Genomic DNA, 19,738 nt, shown 5'->3' on the forward strand with positions numbered 1-19,738 from the left:
ACGCCTCCGTTTGTCCAGCCACCCCCCCCTCCCCGCCTACAAAACGGGGCGAGCTGTCGATCAACATCGACAGCCGCCCCGTTTTGCAGCGAGCCCCGGTGTGACTGAAGTTCTCACTCACTCCAGGGCTCGCGTGCGCACTGGCCGACCATCGACCCGCTTGCGAGTGCTATGCGCTCACGAGCGGGTGTGAATCAGGCCCAAAGTTACCTAAGAGCCTGCCCATTAAACCAAAATATAATAAAATAAACACAAACAAAATTTCCAGAGTTGCCTGCCATTAAATGATCAAAGCAGAATTTCCGAGGGACTCCCATATTGGCTAGACAATACAAGCAGTTTTATATTCTGCCCACTTGTGATTGGCTTGAGTTGAGGGGAGACCTTGTGCTTCCTGCTTTAGTTCAATCTCAGTGGAGGCTAACTGAATCTCAACTGATGTATAATCCAACGCTGCATCTAGTTCAATTGGTTTTCTAAATGGAGATCACAGAGTGGACACCTCTATTCTCTTATGCCAAATTTCTCACAGTGCACTTGATTTTTTTTTTAACTCAATGGGGGGAGTTCAATTGCTTTATCGCACCCTATCTACCGTCTAAAGTGACGGATGAACGAGGTGCGATATTCAATTGTTTTTGGGTGCCCATTCATGTTGGACCCAAATAGACATGGTTTAGCCGCTTAACATTGCTGGACCCTTCTAAAGTCCTGGTTTGGGCACCCAAAGTGCCGACCTATCGCACACTACTGCTCGCCTGCCCGGGGGGGGCTGCAAGCATAAATGTGTTTTTCCCCCTGCGGCTGTACATGCCCGAACAGATCACCAATTGAATTGCTCTGTTGGGTGCCCAGCGCCATCAGCCGCGAGTGTAAAGAAATAAATTCCCCCTCCCCCAAAAAATTTTTTTTTAAAAAAGAGCAGTACAAGTTGTATAAAACATACCAACTAAAATATTTTTGTATAATAAATATGAGAAAGAAGAACATCGAAAGGGAGGGGAAGGCAAATAATGTAGAAGTGACGGGGAGGGCTTGAAGGGGAAAAAGGGAAATGAAAGAACAGCAGTATCACATATACTAAACAATACACGGCAAAAAATTAAACATATCTCGTTTCTAAAACACAGACCGGGACGGGACTTTTCGCGGTTAATTGAATACGGCCCTAGTCGGAGAGATCGATCAGGTCTCTTCCAATATTGGACTATTGCCACTTTTGTGGCTACAGTTCACTTGATTTTAAAAGACTCTCACTGTTTGGAAGATTGGAGAGTGAACAATGAATTCACCTTTTTTTTCCTTATTTTGCTAGATTTATGGCAAGTTGATTAATTTAAAACTAGTTAATGATTGATATTTTATGGCTTCTTCTTAGGACCACAGTGAGCATTATTTTAGAATGCACATAGTACTTTATTGACATTTGTATTTTAATGCTAGTCATATGTGCTGGATATATTACGAAGAATCATACTTTGTGTATAGATAAAAAAAAAATGTACAACGTATGAAAGAAAACTCACCAAAATATTTTTGCTTTAAAAGTGTAAACAATAGAGAAATCAATCTCATCCCATTTTAATAAAAAAAACTTATCACAATAATCAGTTTATGCATGCAAACAAAATCCGAATTGGTTGTGTATTTGTGGATATAAGTTTGCATAAAAATGTATGCCTTGGTATAATCTGTTTGTTTTTTGGGGGGAAGTAGGACTTAAGATAGCCATAAATGCTGGCAATTTAAAATATAATTGTTTGCATATAAGAGCGTATAATTACTCAAACAGACAGCCAATTCTAATTTTTGCCTGATTGGAAATTATCATATGTTGGTTGGAGATAGCAAATCACCATACAACATAATTTACTGTGTGGCATGTGTGCAGTTCTCGTTTATTGGTAACTTATCAAATTTTTCACATCTAAGCAACATACATGTGTAGACCTCTGAGCCAGACTTGGCATTTGCGTGGCCATTTTTAAACAGCACACAAGGAGGAAGATGTGAGCGCCACACCAGAGTTGGGGTATGGGTAATTAGGTGTTGGGAAACTTAATAACGGGATTTGACTAGAGTCAACTTCTCTGACAACAATATTGGTGCAGTTTTGTTTAGGATAAGTTGCTTCTGTTTGTTGTGTCTTTTCCTGTTTGTTACTGTGTTCCATTGTTTAAAGCATTGGTTAAGATAGCATTTCTTATACATTTATTTATTTTGGCATATCCTTGTGCTAGCTCTGTATCCTCCACAATAGCAAACACCTGTGGAGTTGAACCTTCACCCCCTATGCTTCTTACTTTAACAGACTGAAAGTGGAGGTGGCATCCTCTGCGCCCTACTCCCGGCCTGTCACAGACATGGCGGAGCAGCAGCTGACAGTCTCATAGGTAATGAGCTGTCAGCTGCTTCTACTCCAGCGGCAGGCTCTGTGGGGGCAGCAGAAACACTGAATGAGTTACATTGGCATTCTAGGCAACCACCTTGGTTTCACTAATTGTAGCATCAACTCTCACTGTAGTTTTAATCTATTTAATGTTTGAGAGTTGTGAAAATTCTCTGCCAGATTGTTAGCATGATGACTGTATGATTCTATGATGGTGAGGCTCCCACATGAATTGCAACTAAAGGGTCCCATACATCTAGCCGCTATCACAGCAATTCACCGTTCTGCCGACAGCAACGTCAGGGAATCTGGGAAATCCTCGATTCACTGATCCTGACCAAAATACATGGATTTTTTTCCTCCTTACGCCCGACGGATCGTGACGCGGATGTAGTATCACATAAGCCCATTATGTTTAGGACTCTCTTATAAATAGGATGGTACCTTACCCATTTAGGAGATCTGTTGTCTTGACTATAAGGTTGATATCACACATTACAACATTGTTATGATTATCTTCTTTTTCATTGTTTTTAAGTTATGAATTACTTTCAGATTAATTTGTTATGGATGATTAGACTAATGCCGGGCATATGTTATGTAATATCGGCCTGATCCGCTGATTAGGCCGATTATCGCATAGAATATGGCCATTAGCAATCAGTGATGGTTGTCATGGGAAATCTTCCACATGCCTGACTGATCCGATTATTATTGGCTGCATCTGGCAGTGTATGCGCTGCTACGACTGCCTGCTCAACATTTCCCTGTTCCTTCACAGGGGAGGAACGGGGAAATGTTTCCTCTCCAAGGGAGGAACCCAGATATTGTGTGGCCATATACTGTACTATGAAATCTCTTATGCTGGGCATACACTGCCAGATAAAATGCCTATCAGACCAACAGATATTTTGTCTGGGAGCCTGACACAGCAGATTTCGCGGGCATACACTGTGAGATGTTTCACAGTGTATTGGCCCCGATATCTGCGCCCCACCCCCGGGGCGGAGACATTTCCCTGGGAAGGAACAGGGGAAATGCCTGTCTGTCGGCCATGGCTGGGCATATACTGCCCGATGTGGCCGTCATTTAGCACACAGAATATTGCATCGGACGGGCATGCTGGACGATCCCACATGCCCGACCGATCAATATTTAACCCTCAGTCGCCCACGCACACACTACAATTATCGGGGCGATCCACTGATATCGGGCAGATCGCCCCTGATATGTGTATAGTGTATGCCCGGCATTAGTGTATGGCCCTATATCTGCTGGGTTCAGGCTGTCTGATAAATAATGGCTACCGACAGACATTTTATTTGATGGTCTGTATGCCTCTCTGTCTTCCATACCTTCCAAAGATCCCTATTTACGATATAGAATCTATTTTGCAGAATCCAAAAAGGCCAGGATTTAGAGGTAGGTATAGTCGACCCTAACTTAAATTGCTGCTAATACCACCACCAAGCATTGCATTCATACACTCACAAAGAAACGGCCACATGTTATCCTACATTTATTGATTTTTATTATTCTCCATGTCAAAATATTCTATGTGCGAGCAGCGTAAGTATACATTATGCTGAAAGCTTTGCTCTCATATGAGAAAATGAACGTGTCCATACTGAGTAGTAATTTTATTTTAGAAAAGATACATATTTTGGCTTCATGATCACTGACTGGTTGGTTTTGACTGAAATTTGTTTAAATTCTAAAAAAGCTGACTTACTGCTGAGACTAATCTTACATTCATCTACACAAAGGACCTCATTCAGAGTCGGTCGAAGCGGCCGCACGGTCGTACGCCACCGATGTTCGCTATACTGCGCATGCGTAAAGTTCGCAATGCGCGTGCGCAAACTAGCCGCTACGATCAGAAATTTCTCTCTCCTTGAACACAGCCAGGTCGGTAGTTTGAGTGACAGAATGAGGCGTTTGTGGGTGGTAACAGGGGAAGGTGCTTGAAAACATGGGAGTGGAGATCCGAACGCAGGCGTGCCTAATTATGCGAACGGCGTTTTGTGGGAGTGCATACAGTTTATGGGAGTGCATACGGTTTATGGGAGTGCATAATTAACAAAGTAGCGTCATGGCACATGTGACATGGGAGGTTTTTACACTGACATGATCATAGAGCTTAAGAGAGGGTATGGTCAACCTTAAGCTCTACGACCAGTTCCGATGGTCTCGATTAATCCTTATATGCCCGGAGATGACGTGTAATGCGTACGAGAAGGGGGCATATTTTTTTGTCTTCCGACCGCTTCCTCCCCTTGGTCGGCCAGCTACCGATCCGAACTTAGGGACGCAACTTGCGAGGGAATCATTTGCATATACGGCCCCTTTTCCCGTACGACCGAGCGGCCGCTTCGACCGACTCTGAATGAGGTCCAATGTGCTTGTCCCATTACTGCAAATTTTTTCAGCACATGAGATTAGAATCATCTGACACTTTGTAGAGTGGGGACAGGAGCCATGGAGTTAGTGTATAGGATTTGTTACATACATGTAGGGCTACCACATATTTAGATCATTAATAATCAACTAATTTTGTAAGTCTTTTTTGTTTCCAGGTATCTATAGAAACTTGCTAAGAATCTTTCTTTTTTCTGCTCACCAATTTAACATCCCTTGTGTATCTATCACAACAGTAGTAAAATGAGATCCAGCTCAGTGTGAAACAGTGCTAAATAATTTATGAGTCTCTCTCAAGGTTCTCTTCAAAAGAAATCAAAACAAAAAATCTGGTCTACTTGAGAGGGGGCGAATGTGCTTAAAAATGAAATGGGGCCATGTTCAAGCATTAAATATTCTCATAGACACAGAAGAATTAAAGATAGTATAAAATATCCCACATTAATTCAATGTTAAGTTTAAATAATTTAATGAAGTATACAAGAGGGAAACAATCTGGTTAAGTAGAAATGTATTATAGATATTAGTATTGTATATTGTGCAACTAAATATATTTGTACTTTAAAATGTATTTAATTTAAAACAAAATAGCGATGTATTTTTTAAATGTTATTCTTGTAATCTTTTGTATGTTCCCAAGCCTTATTATTGCATATCACTGCCTCTGTTACAATCATTTATAAAAAACACATGACACTATAAAATTAATTATTAAATTGTTTCAAAATTATACATATTCACAGAAAATTAACTAAGTTCTGAATGAGGTCTCCATACACAAAAATGTCACAAATCTGTCTCTTAGTGGGCAATTACTTTTTGTTACTGGACATTGCTTTTATGGAAGCATCCTACTTCCATGACCAACAGAACACTTTTTTTTTTCTTTGTGTTTGTTTGTCTAAAGTGTAACTGCAATTAAAAAATAATTGTATCCTTTCCCTCCCCCATCATTTTTACAGGTCATTTATATTAGACCATTTCCTATGCTTTGCTCTTTATCCATTTACTTTATTCAGCTCTGTGAGATGGCAGGATGAGTTTAAAGCTAGGTACAGAATATACAATGTATCGTACGATATATCATTCCGTCGTGGATTGGAACGATATATCGTACACATCAGATGCGTAGTTCATTGCATCGTGCAATTTGCTGTCCTGCTCGGCAGTTTGGATGATGCAATGAGCGACATGGTGCAATTACAAGCAGCATGTAATGGTAAATCGTGCCATTGTACGATGGATCATGCAGTGTTCACAGCGTATATAATGTATCGTTGCAATGATCGCTGAGTCGCACCGTCTTACGGTGTGTACCCAGCTTTAGACTTCTGACTATCCTCTGCTGAGGAGATGATGAAAATAATGAGTGATGGGCATACTCCTGTCTCCAACACGCTGACTTAATATGATGTGTCATAGTAAAGAACAGTACTATAGTGTGCATTTATATGATAAGGTGGCAAAAGTCTTGAAGATCCATCAAATGGTTCTTAGGCGGAGCTGTTATGCGTTCCAACCTGCTATTTCACATCACGACCAGCAGCATATAGGGCCTCATTCAGAGGCGGTCGGAGGATGCAAGCAGTCGCTCAGAAACTGGGCGGCCACTTGCATCCTGACCACCCGCCTCTGTTGCGGTCGGTAGGCTGTGGGTTAACACCCACAGCTCTAACGACCGCTCGGGTGATGGTCACGATGGTCAGAGATCATCGCGACCATCGGGGCTTACGACGAGGGTAGGGTAGGGTCTCACTTGTCGTAAGCCCCGGAGAGCTTCTGGCTCTGTCAGAGCCGGAAGCTCTCCACTGACATCACTAGTGATGTCAGTGGGGCCTCCCCCAAACGGCAGGCGTTCCCATGGGAATGCCTCCGTTTGGGCTGCCACCTCCCCGGCCCGCCTTCCAAACGGGGCGAGCTGTCAATCAACATCGACAGCTCGCCCCCTTTGGATCGAGACCCGCTACGACCAGCGCTGTCGGTCGTTACGGGTCTCACGCATGCGCACGAGGGAGCCAGCTCCCTCGTGCGCATGCGCACTGACAAAACATTGAAGCGGCCGTGTGGTCGTAGACTGTACGGCCGCCTCTGAATAAGGTCCATAGTGTGGATGGGTAAAGTTTGGAGCAAAGTTAATACTTTAATGAAAACAAACCATAGAGTATATGGGGAGAGACAGATTAGTTTTGTGTTATAAGAAACACGTTGTATCAAATACGTTATTATGCACCCACTATTTACATACACTATTCTTAGATATCATCATTTAATTACACATATCCTTCACCATCTGACATCTAGCACAACAATATAATAATTTGGCATCAAGATAAATCATGTCAGACCTTTTTCCACCTTTAAATGTAACCTTAGAAGACGGATGGTTTTTTTTTTTCTTTTTTTTTTTAAATACGTGAAATACCAAACCTATAATACCTTGGCTGCATTCATGTGCACACACCTACACTAATACTTTACAGAACCACCTTTCACTTTTATTGTAGCAGTAGACTTTTCTTTAATAAGTGTCTATTAATTTTGCTTTTGGACTTGGGAATTCCATTCCACTATTCCCTGCAAAGGTCCATCAAATTAGAAGAGGATCTCCTGTGCAACTCCTCTTTATGTATTCCACAGGCTTTCAGTGGCAGTAAGGTGTGAGCTGTTAGTGGGCCTTTCCAAGACGTTGATCCTCCTTATCTGAAGCCATTCCATGTTTGACTTGGAAGTGTTTTTAGTCATTATCATGTTGGAAGATGAATTTTCTGTTATGCTTTAGGCCAGCAGTTTTCATGCAAAATATTTTGATATTTGGAGGTTTTCATTATACCCTTTGTCCTGATTAGAAATTCTGTGTCTAACTAAAGAGAAGCAGACCCAAAGCAAGATGTTGCTACCATCATGATACACAGCGGGTATGGGGGTGTTTGGGTGATGATTCCTGTTGTAATATACTTTAGAATTATGGCCACAAAGTCCATGCTTGGTCTCCTCAAACAATAAGGCATTTTCCACATGGTTTGGGGTAATTGAATGTCTTTTTTTTTTTTTTTTTTTTGACAAACTGTAGCCTGGCTTGGGAGCTACTTTTGGGAGGTGAATGACTTCTGCCTTGCTACCCTAATCCATATCGCAGACATGTATAGAATATGGGATGAAGTTGTCGAATGCTTGTAGTGACCAGTTCCTGCCAGCAATTCTTGCAGCTCTCTTAATGTTGCCGTGAGTCTCTGTAGCCTCCCTATTGAGTTTTCTCCTTGTTGAAGGTACAAGTAAGCACCTCTGGTTAATGCTAGCATTTATCCTATTTCTTACTTTGTCTAACATCATTTTTTTTTACCTTTGAACATTGAAGTAATATTGTAATGTGCAAAACTCTGTTTCTAAAGTATTTTATAATCATTTTGTTACAGGACGGAGGTTTGCTTATTAATAACCCATGTGCATTGGCTATTCATGAATGTAAGTGTTTATGGCCAGATGTGCCTCTGCAATGTGTGATCTCACTTGGTACTGGACGCTATGAGGGGGTAGAAAAGAGTACAGCAACACACACAAGTCTGAAAGCCAAACTGAACAATGTGATCAGCAGCGCTACTGATACAGAAGGTAAACATTAACTCAACTAAGTAAAAATAATGAAACTGTTAATAATGAACAATGTTGGAAATCATGATAATCTTACAAGACTCTAAGACCCCTTATGTGACAAATTAGCAGGTTAAATTTGCTTTTGCATGGCTGTTATTATATATGTTAATAGGCAAGGTCCAGGCAGTAAAAAAATAAAAAGTACAACTTAGCGGTGAATTCCGTTAACCATGAACAGTTTTCACGGGTGAAAAAGGGAGGTAACCGCAGTCTTGATCACTTGAGGCTATTCAATTAGGCTTCCTTTTCACCCTATACCCATGTTAATTCTCGTTAAATTGACTGGTTAATGGACGTTAACACACAGATTTGTGAAAAGTTCATGGATTCGTGCGTTAACAGGGTCTCTGCATCCGTTAACCACCTAGTTATCTGGGTTTTTTTTTCCACTGCCTGTGCAGTGGTTAAAACAAATTCATGATAAATGCTTCTAATTGAATAGCCCCGGGGGGATCAATTCACTGCTAATTGAATTCCCCCTTACTCTATGTATAATCCCTTGCCTATCAGAAGTAGAAACATGTGTCTCTAACCACACCAGCCTTCCACTTTGTAAGTCTATTAAAGGACAGTGCATCAGGACATTCAGGACATATATTGTAAAAGTGATGAGGTTAAGGAATGCAGTTTCCTGGGGTAAATGGCGGCACTTTGGTGAGATACTGATTGGCTGGTTCGAGCAGTCCAGGGCCTTGGTACAAGTATTCGCAGCTAGTTTCATGTGTGTTGCAAAATAAACAAATTCATGAAAATAAATCCTAACATGTCCAGCCCTAACTAAACAAAAGTCTCCCTTTCTAAGGGTGGGAGGAACTAAAACAAAACAGCATTTAAATACGTCACTTAGATCATACCATAGCAGTGTCTGTCAACAGGTATGCCAGTCTGCTCCCCAGGTAGTGAGAGACTGCACAGAGAAACTGAACACCTTTTCTTAGCCTCTCGCATGTAGTCTGGCAATCTAGACTGCTCATTACCTGGATAATTGCCACACAGAAGTTAAGAACCTGGGACATATATACCTTCTATGTATTTTGTACATATATATACCTTCATCAACAAATTTCCCAGGGCATTTGTCACAATATATAAAATACCCATCAGATTTTACATTAAAACCACCTGCCTAATACTGTGTAAATTAGGCAGGTGTTGCCAAAACATCTCTGACCCATTGAGGCATGGACTCCACAAGACCTCTGCAGGTGTCCTGTATCTTGCACCAAGACATTAGCAGCAGATTCTTTAAGTCCTGTAAGTTGCAAAGTGGGACCTCCATGACCCAGACTTGTTTTTCCAGCATATTCAATTGATGCTCGATCGGGTTGCGATCTGGGGAATTTGGAGGCCAAGTAAACATCTTGAACTCTTTGTCATGTTTTTCAAATCATTACTGAATAATGTTTTCAGTATGGCAGGGCTCATTATCCTGCTGAAAGAGGTCAGTTCCATCAGGGAATACCATTGTCATGAAGGGGTGTTTTTGGTCTGCAACAATGTTTAGGTAGGTGGTACGTGTCAAGTAACATTCACATGAATAGCAGGACCCAAAGTTTCCCATTGCACAGCGCATCACACGGCCTCCACAGTTTGCCTTCTTCCCATAGTGCATTCTGGTACAATTTCTTCCCCAGATAAACAATGCAGATGCAGCCAGCCATCCAGATGATTTAAAAGAAAATGTGATTAATCAGACCAGGCTGTTTGCTTCCATTTGCGCCATGGTCCAGTACTGTAGCCCACATGCCCATTTTAGGCACTCTTACCATTCTGTGGCTACACAGTCTAATACGTAGCAAGCAGCAATGCACTGTGTGTTCTGATGCCTTTCTATCGTATATGGGAAAGATTTCTGGACTGCACAACCTGACTATATATATGATGGGAGGTGCTACCTGATGAGACTAATTGCAGGCACAGAAACAGACAAATCTCAGGTGCACAACTCCAAATTATTAATAATATATATTATAAATGCAATAAAATTTTGCAATCAATAGAGGTTTTTAGCATAATCATGGCCAAGGTTATGGGCCTACCCACCATATCCAGGTAACCTCTTTCGGGTAGGTCCCTAACATACTAGGGTTCAAATCCAGAGCGCAGGACCCCCCAAAACCGGCCCAGCCAAGCCGCCCCAGGGCACCACCATAGTAAGAAAAGTGCAGTGTAAAGAGATAGTTAGGAGCAGCTGCATATAAAGAATGAAAATAAAAAAGTGAATTACATACAGTCAGGTCCATAAATATTGGGACATTGACAGAATTTTCATATTTTGGCCTCTATTCACCACCACAATGGCTTTGAAATGAAACAAACAAGATGTGATCTAACTGCAGACTTTCAGATTTAATTTGAGGGTAATTACATCCAAATCAGGTGAACGGTGTAGGAATTACAATGGTTTCTATATGTGCCTCCCACTTTTTAAGGGGCCAAAAGTAATGGGACAAACTAAACAATCCTAAATCTAACTTTCACTTTTTAATACTTTGTTGCAAATCCTTTGCAGGCAATTACAGCCTGAAGTCTGGAACGCATAGACATCACCCCCACTGGGTTTCATCCCTGGTGATGCTCTGCCAGGCCTCTACTGCAAATGTCTTCAGTTCCTGCTTGTTCTTGGGGCATTTTCCCTTCAGTTTTGTCTTCATCAAGTGAAATGCATGCTCAATCGGATTCCGGTCAGGGGATTGACTTGGCCATTGCCTAACATTCCACTTTTTAGCCTTAAAAAACTCTTTAGTTGCTTTTGCAGTATGCTTTGGGTCATTGTCCATCTGCACTGTGAAGCGCCGTCCAATGAGTTCTGAAGCATTTGACTGCATATGAGCATATAATATTGCCCGAAACACTTCAGAATTCATTCTGCTGCTTTTGTCAGCAGTCACATCATCAATAAATAGAAGGGAACCAGTTCCATTGGCAGCCATACATGCCCACACCATGACACCACCACCATGCTTCATTGATGAGGTGGTATGTTTTGGATCATGAGCAGTTCCTTTCCTTCTCTTCCCATCACTCTGGTACAAGTTGATCTTTGTCTCATCTGTTCATAGGATGTTGTTCCAGAACTGTAATGGCTTCTAGTGGCAAACTCTAATCTGGTCTTCCTGTTTTTGTGGCTCACCAGGGGTTTGCATCTTGTGGTGAACACTCTATATTCACTCTTGTGAAGTCTTCTCTTGATTGTTGACTTTGACACATATACATCTACCTCCTGGAGAGTGTTCTTGATTTGGCCAACTGTTGTGAAGGGGTTTTTCTTCACCAGGGAAATAATTATTTTGTCATCCACCACAGTTGTTTCCCGTGGTCTTCCGGGTCTTTTGGTGTTGCTGAGCTCTCCGGTGCGTTCTTTCTTTTTAAGAATGTTCCAAACAGTTGATTTGGCCACACCTAATGTTTTTGCTATCTCTCTGATGGGTTTGTTTTGATTTTTCAGCCTAATGATGGCTTGCTTCACTGATATTGACAGTTCTTTGGATCTCATATTGAGAGTCGACAGCAACTGATTCCAAATGCAAATTTCACACCTAGAATCAACTCCAGACCTTTTACCTGCTTAATTGATAATGAAATAACGAGGGAATAGCCCACACCTGTCCATGAAATAGCTTTTGAGTTGATAGTCCCATTACTTTTGGCCCCTTAAAAAGTGGGAGGCACATATTGAAACTGTTGTAATTCCTACACCGTTCACCTGATTTGGATGTAATTACCCTCAAATTAAATCTGAAAGTCTGCAGTTAAAGCACATATTATTTGTTTCATTTCAAAACCATTGTGGTGGTGAATAGAGGCCAAAATCTGAAAATTCTGTCAATGTACCAATATTTATGGACCTGACTGTATATATTAAACACACACAGTGAAGGGTTAAAATGTGTTATAAAGGAAAATGTGTTATAATGCGGTGCCCTGAGACAGATTAACCAACGCAATCCAGGGGGACCCACACCCCAAAAATGAACCAAAGTTGCACTACAATATATAACTTGTAGGACTTATCTAGAATTGTGCATATACATTACCATACTCCATGCTTTTAAACCAATAAGGAAGGGTGCTAACCCAGAATGAGGGCATCTCCTTTCCCTCAGAAGTGCAATAAAGCACATTAAATGGAGCATATGGGAAAGATTTCTGGACTGCACAACCTGACTATATATATGATGGGCGGTGCTACCTGATGAGACTAATTGCAGGCACAGAAACAGACAAATCTCAGGTGCACAACTCCAAATTATTAATAATATATATAAATGCAATAAAATGTTGCAATCAATAGAGGTAGCACCTCCCATCATATATATAGTCAGGTTGTGCAGTCCAAAAATCTTTCCCATATGCTCCATTTAATGTGCTTTATTGCACTTCTGAGGGAAAGGAGACGCCCCAATTCTGGATTAGCACCCTTCCTTATTGGTTTAAAAGCATGGAGTATGGTAATGTATATGCACACTGTATTAGGCACAATTCTAGATAAGTCCTACAAGTTATATACTGTAGTGCAACTTTGGTTCATTTTTGGGGTGTGGGTCCCCCTGGATTACATTGGTTAATCTGTCTCAGGGCACCGCATTATAACACATTTTCCTTTATAACACATTTTAACCCTTCACTGTGTGTGTGTTTAATATATATGTACTTCACTTTTTTATTTTCATTCTTTATATGCAGCTGCTCCTAACTATCTCTTTACACTGCACTTTTCTTACTATGGTGGTGCCCTGGGGCGGCTTGGCTGGGCCGGTTTTGGGGGGTCCTGCGCTCTGGATTTGAACCCTAGTATGTTAGGGACCTACCCGAAAGAGGTTACCTGGATATGGTGGGTAGGCCCATAACCTTGGCCATGATTATGCTAAAATCCTCTATTGATTGCAAAATTTTATTGCATTTCTAATATATCTTATTAATAATTTGGAGTTGTGCACCTGAGATTTGTCTGTTTCTGTGCCTTTCTATCGTAGCCAGAATTTACTTTTTTTCAGCTTTTTGTGCTACATAATTTATTCTGGGATTGGACCAGATGAGCTAGTCTTTGCTCCTGACTTGCATCAGTGAGCCTTGGCCGCCCATCACCCTGTCGCCGGTTCACCAGTTGTCCTTCCTTGGACCACTTTTGGTAGGTACTAACCCCTTACCTACCGGAAACACCCCACATGACCTGCTGTTTTGGAGATGCTCTGACCCAGGCATGTAGCTCTCACAATTTGGCCCTTGTCATAGTTGCTCAGATCCTTACAATTGCCCATTTTTTCCTGCTTCCAACACATCATCTTCAAGAACTGACTGTTCACTTATGTTGCATACACACGGTCAGATTTCTTGGTTGATTTAAACGATAACGATATCGTTTGACCATTTAAATCTACCTCTTTTTTACCCTCTCGAACGACCAATCCATGCGCGGGCACGGATGGTCGATATCAACCATCGTCCGTGCATGCATGCCAACCTGGTCGATATAGACCAGGTTAGCCTGGTTACTATAGGGACCCTCGATCGTTGATCGAGGGTCGTTATGGTAGTTGGGGGAATGGAGCATGTGCTGGATGTTCGATACTGATCATCCAGCACATGCTGGTCGATCAGACAACGATATCTGATCGTTGTCTGATCTGACCGTGTGTACGGTCCATTACTGCCTAATATATCCCACACCTGGACAGATGCCATTGTAATTAGATAATCCATGTTATTCACTTCACCTGGCAATGGTTTTAATGTTATGACTGATGGATGTATACACAGTGATGAGCACATATAAAGCAATAAACCATCTATCTGGTATTGTGTGTGTAAATGTGAAATATTTTTGATGACATAATGCTGCTAACATTAGAACATTACCAAGCTGGTTTAGCAAAGCTTCTGCCATTTAAGCTTTGTAAAGGTATAAGCTCTTTCTTTGAATTGATTCCACAGTGATTGTTTCAATGTGTCTTTCTAACAATGAGAGTGATGTTGAGGCTATTTTAATCTGCTGATGTTGTCCTGCTCTGCTAGCTCAGCATATTCACAAATTGAGTGTATTGCAGTTCTGAGCATGGACAATATTTAATTTGTCTGAAACCTTACTCTGATACGCAATGCAGGGCTGATTAAGGACAGAACACATTTGCTTTTAATAATTTATCATTCCTTTTAGAAAATGTGTTTTGTTTTGTAAGTTTGTCCAGCAAATAAAGACTAATGCATTGTCCATAAATGACGACTTAATATGCTCTGCTTTGTAACCTTCTCTGATAGCTGTCAGGGTCTTAGTAGTAGTAGTAGTAGTAGTAGTATTATTAGTAATAATACTCATTTTAACATTAATGTATATAGTGCCAGCAAATTTGGATGCTTTTTTTACAATTGGGAACTAAACAGTAATAAAGTGAGACTGGTAATAACAGACACAGGTAAGAGGGCCCTGCTCGCATGCTTACAATCTATATGGAAATAGGAACGTGACACATGAGTATAAGTGCTGCATATTGCAAATGGTCCAGCCAGATTGCAGATGTTCTTGGTGGGCTGTATGATCCAGTCAAACAGCAGTATTGGCATGGGGTCAGAGAGTTGTGTGATTGTAGAAAGAGAACATATTTAATTTTATGTAAACTGCACAGATGAGGTAATTGGGTAGAATAACCTATGGAGGTTTTGTAGGTGGTCCTGGAATTTGATAAGCTTGCCTAAAGTAGTATATTTTAAGGGAACGCAGGAGCTTTGCAGGCTAGAAGAAAGTCTTGGACGGAAGAGAACTTTCCTCAGAGTTAGTCCAAAAAAGTCCTGTAACTGTGAACGGGAGTAGGTAAGGATTGTGGATGATAGGGACAGATCTCACCACATCACTCAATGCCTTCAGCGTGTTTGTTTCAAAGAGACAGCAATGTAACTGAAGGTATTGGAACATTTGAATCATGAACTGAATTAGGTGAATGAGGAGGGGAACAACATCACGGGATCACGGGATCTGTTCTAAAGATCTACAGTATAAAGGTCGACAATGTCTAGATACACACCAGATGTAGACAGTCAGTAGGGACAAAAGGTCAACATATAAGGTCGACACAAAAATGGTTGACATGGTCATAATTTCGAAACATGATTTTTTTTTGTTTGTTTGGTTAGGGTTAGGTACTTACCCAGGAGGGTTAGGGTTAGACACTAGAAGGGACGATTAGGGTTAGGCACCAAGGGGAGGGTTAAAGTGAAGATTGGGGTTAGAAAACAAACAAAAAAAAAGTGTCGACTATTTTTTCCTATAATTATAACATATTAAGATGTTACGTTCTATAGATTAATCTTAATTGTAAAGCGCAACGGAATATGCTACGCAATATAAGAAACTGTTCATAAATAAATCAATAGACACACTGAAAGGACTGTTTGAGATCTGAAAAATATATACATAATTTCAAATGTGATATTAGTTGGTTGAAGATTAGCTTGCTGCTTTAACTACTTATAAAAATGGAAATAGAATGAATGTAGAAATGTTTTTTAATTACACTTTTTTTGAATTGATATAGAGGTTCACAAAATGCTTGATGCACTACTACCACCAGACACCTACTTTCGTTTCAACCCGGTCATGAGTGAAGACATACCTCTAGATGAAAACCGCAAGGAAAAGCTCCTCCAGCTGCAGTTAGATGGCCAGTACTATCTAGATCGAAATGAAGAAAAAATGAAAAAAGCCGCCAAAGTGTTGAAACAAGAAAGAACAACAATCCAGTGTATTTGTGACTGGGTTAAATTAAAATCATGCATGTGTGATGGCCTTCCGCTCGTTTCCAAGCTGTAAACCTGCAACCATCATCAAGCTGTATGCCACAAAAGGCTTCTCGCAGACATAAAATTCAGGCGCAAATAACACAAAGAACTGGGGTCTGTCGCGTTGAACACATTACATCTTCTCTCATAGCCAAATTCTAAAGGGATCACTGAGTGTGAAGCTACTGTAATTGCTTCTCTTCAAATTTAAACTGGAGAAAAAAACGGACCGAAATACTTAATTTAAATAAGATTTTAAGTTCCTTAGCATTGTACTGGATAAAAAGAATATGTATTTTGTAGATCTTTCTTGACTTAAATTACATTTTTATTGATCCCTTGGAACTACTCAGTGCAGCTTTATACATTATTTATTTAAAAACTCCTATTGGTATTTTTTTCTTTTTTAAGGCGTGTGCTGCACCTCTGAGCACCTATGAAGCACATTGCATCCTTGTAAATTTTGTCCTTGTAAATTCCGTCCTCGCTGCTTGTGTAAATTAAATATTTGCAGGAATCATTTCACATGGACTTTCCAGGTTATAGTGTAGCACAATTTAATTGTGCTTTAGGTTGAGTTTTTAATGTCTATTGCTTCAAAGTTGTAACCAGAGTGTAATGGTATATATTTGGGCAGTGTTCTCTTGCTTTTTTCTGAAAAATTATACCAGTTAATATTTTATTTTTATAATGTACTGTGTCCCAATTTTTCCAAATTCAGGAGAGAAATAACTTATATCAACCAAATAAATATTATGTAACATGTAAGCAAACCCTCAAATTATAAAACTAGACTATTGTAAAGTGTGAAAACAATTTAAGTGTTAATCTTTCTTGGATGAATAATCCATAGAGTGACAGCTAACATCTAGACACACTAATCCTCTTATGCTAATTATGATTGGGTATATTCTGAATAGATATACTATGTTATCATCCGTCCTTCAAAACTAGCATATATAGTCTATTTTAATCTTCGTTCTTATTTTAATGTATGAGAAAGCCTAATTTACCATTTGCTGCATCCTAATGGCTAAACTGCCCTTCTATGCCAGAACACTTTGAACTATGACTATCACTGCCTAAAGATCACATTAAGGAGTAATCGAAAAATATCATATTGCACCGATCTTTGTATTAGATCATTGTGAATTTCCTGCACTGGTTATTGTGTTTTATACTTGCATTCTTTGCTAAACATATACATTTATGCACATGCCATTGTGTTTCATTTACTTTAATTTCAGAGACTGTTTTGACTATTATAATAACAATAGTTGAGTGGTCTTTGTAATAACATAGTTTGAATTCTCATTAGCCTATTTCTATTGTGAATTATTAATTGGTGATTATTAAAATATTCTAAAAATGATTAATAAATACTTTGACATTTTATTGAATTTTCCAACCACTTTTATTTTATGTATTGACAACTGAAATTCAGGTGTTTGAATAGTGGCCTTTAGATTGCTACATTAACTATTGATGGTAATTCTGCATGCAAAATATTAATCTTTGTGTTCACAGGGTCACTGTTTGGCCAGTGCACATTTCCATGGCAGCTTGCACTCGAAATAGTAAATCATGGCCATTTGTTAAATAAAATGTAGTTTGACTGAACACAAGTTCAAAGTATAGCATTTTTTGTTTGTTTGTTTCTTGGGGGGTGGGACAAGTTTCAAACTAATTTACCATTTATTACCATACTGTAATGATGGTAGATGACCCGAGGACTTTATCAATGGTTTTGATATGGTCACAGATTTTAATGCACACAACCCCACACTTACTATGCATCTGGTACCCGACAGGAATTTAACACAGGACTAGTGAGGTCTGCAATGATTTCAATTGTCAGATGATGCATTACCAATTGTCACCAAAAAATATTGAACCAGTAGTATTCCTTTCTCTCCTTTTAAGAATCATATGTAATACTATGTTAGTTATGCACAATAAGATGTTATATTTTAGTTTTGTTTTTACTGAAACCAGAAATCTGATAGTTCATCCGTTATCTGCACTCTATGCCTTTTTAAGAATTGTTTATAAATAGGCCACGTCTTTGAATTTCACAGCAATGTACAGCAGGGCTCATCCAGTCATACTGTACAGAGTGTGTGCGGGTGCTAACACTAAGTTCAGTGTAGACAACAGCATAAGAAACTCATCTGTGTGACCACCACCACCTGTGCATGGTTTCCAATATTCTGTGTAGTAAACGGATTCTTGGACTGCAGAATTAATGTTTTTCAGAGTGGAACGGACCTCTGATGTTCCATTGCTCTGTTTTTCATTTGTGAAGGGAAGTGAGATGAGTGATTGATGGGGATATAGCAAGGTAAGTGAGTGGATGAAAGTGATTGATTGGGTATATGGCAAGGTAGGTAAACGAATGAGAGTGATAAATGGGGGGATACGGCAAGGTAACTAAGGGGATGAGAGTGATTGATGGGGACATGGTGAGATGTGTGCTATGTGGCCCACACATCACTATGGGGGGAATTCAATTCAGTGTGATGTTGAATAGCGATGGGAGAGAGCTCCTGCAACTATTCAACTCAACGCGTTGTTTGGGTGGGCTAAGGATTTCTTCTCGCACTCCCCTGGGGATGCGAGGAGAAATCCGACCAAAGTGCCGGGCGCGTAGCTGTTTTTCTGCTTAGCGCGGGCTAAAAGCCGCGCGCCTGGCACTTTGGTCAGAGAATACCGGTTACCGCGCCTTAACACCCTTGTTAAGGAGCGATAACCGCCATTTTCTGACCACACAGCGCACTGAATTGAATAGCTCCGGGAGCTCGCTCCCGCCACTATTCAATACACGTTGAATTGAATTGCCCCCTAATTTTTGCTATGTGGCCCTGCACAATTACAGGTAAGGATATCTTCAAAACTATGTACAAGATTTATGAATCATTTATGACCAGATGATTAGCACTTCTGTTTATGTGGTTGACAAACATGAAAAAACTTCTAGGTAATAAATATGTATATATTATTTGTATATAAAAATTTCTGGCAAAACTGGTTCTTATGAAACTGGATTGTTAAAAATAAGCAATATTTGTGATGTTCAGTCTACATTTTTGCATTTCTTACCTACTCTGCAAATATACTTCTCTCACCATTTTCTGTCCTCGTTGTTTTTGTATCTGAAAAGAACAAAAAGGTCCTCAGTTATAGTTCCATGTCAAGGTTTTTTATCTAAAGAAAATAATTTGGTAACACAGCACCTTAAAATTACTTAGCCAGCAAAGCATATTTACAGTCATCCCTAATTTATAGACCTGTGTGTGAGCAAATATTTACTATGTCATATATTTAGCTCTTATGAATATTATGGTTTGACAAGAAAATCTGAAGCTCATTCTTCCATCATGTTACATATAGAACAATAACAATATCCCTTGAGATGTATATTGATTTTTTTTTTTTTTTTTTACAAGTTATCAGTTCCACTTAGAGCACATAATGCATCAAGAGCAGTCACTAGTAAATAAAGTGCAT

At 40.0% G+C, this 19,738-nt stretch overlaps 1 protein-coding gene across 2 annotated transcripts in view; it reads left to right on the plus strand.

Moving 5' to 3' along the window:
- PNPLA8 (patatin like domain 8, phospholipase A2) overlaps nucleotides 1-19,346 on the plus strand; it is a 73,924-nt gene extending 54,578 nt beyond the window's left edge. For both annotated transcript variants that reach the window (XM_088457756.1, XM_088457761.1), the window contains exons 10-11: nucleotides 8,221-8,416; nucleotides 15,988-19,346. In XM_088457756.1, the coding sequence (XP_088313882.1) occupies nucleotides 8,221-8,416; nucleotides 15,988-16,262 (471 nt within the window). In that variant the 3' untranslated portion in view covers nucleotides 16,263-19,346. The remainder of the gene's footprint in view (nucleotides 1-8,220; nucleotides 8,417-15,987) is intronic.
- Nucleotides 19,347-19,738: the final 392 nt, after the last annotated feature.

This window comes from Taudactylus pleione, unplaced genomic scaffold, assembly GCF_031769625.1.
Source record: "Taudactylus pleione unplaced genomic scaffold, aTauple2 ptg000041l, whole genome shotgun sequence".
NCBI classification, from domain to species: domain Eukaryota; kingdom Metazoa; phylum Chordata; class Amphibia; order Anura; family Myobatrachidae; genus Taudactylus; species Taudactylus pleione.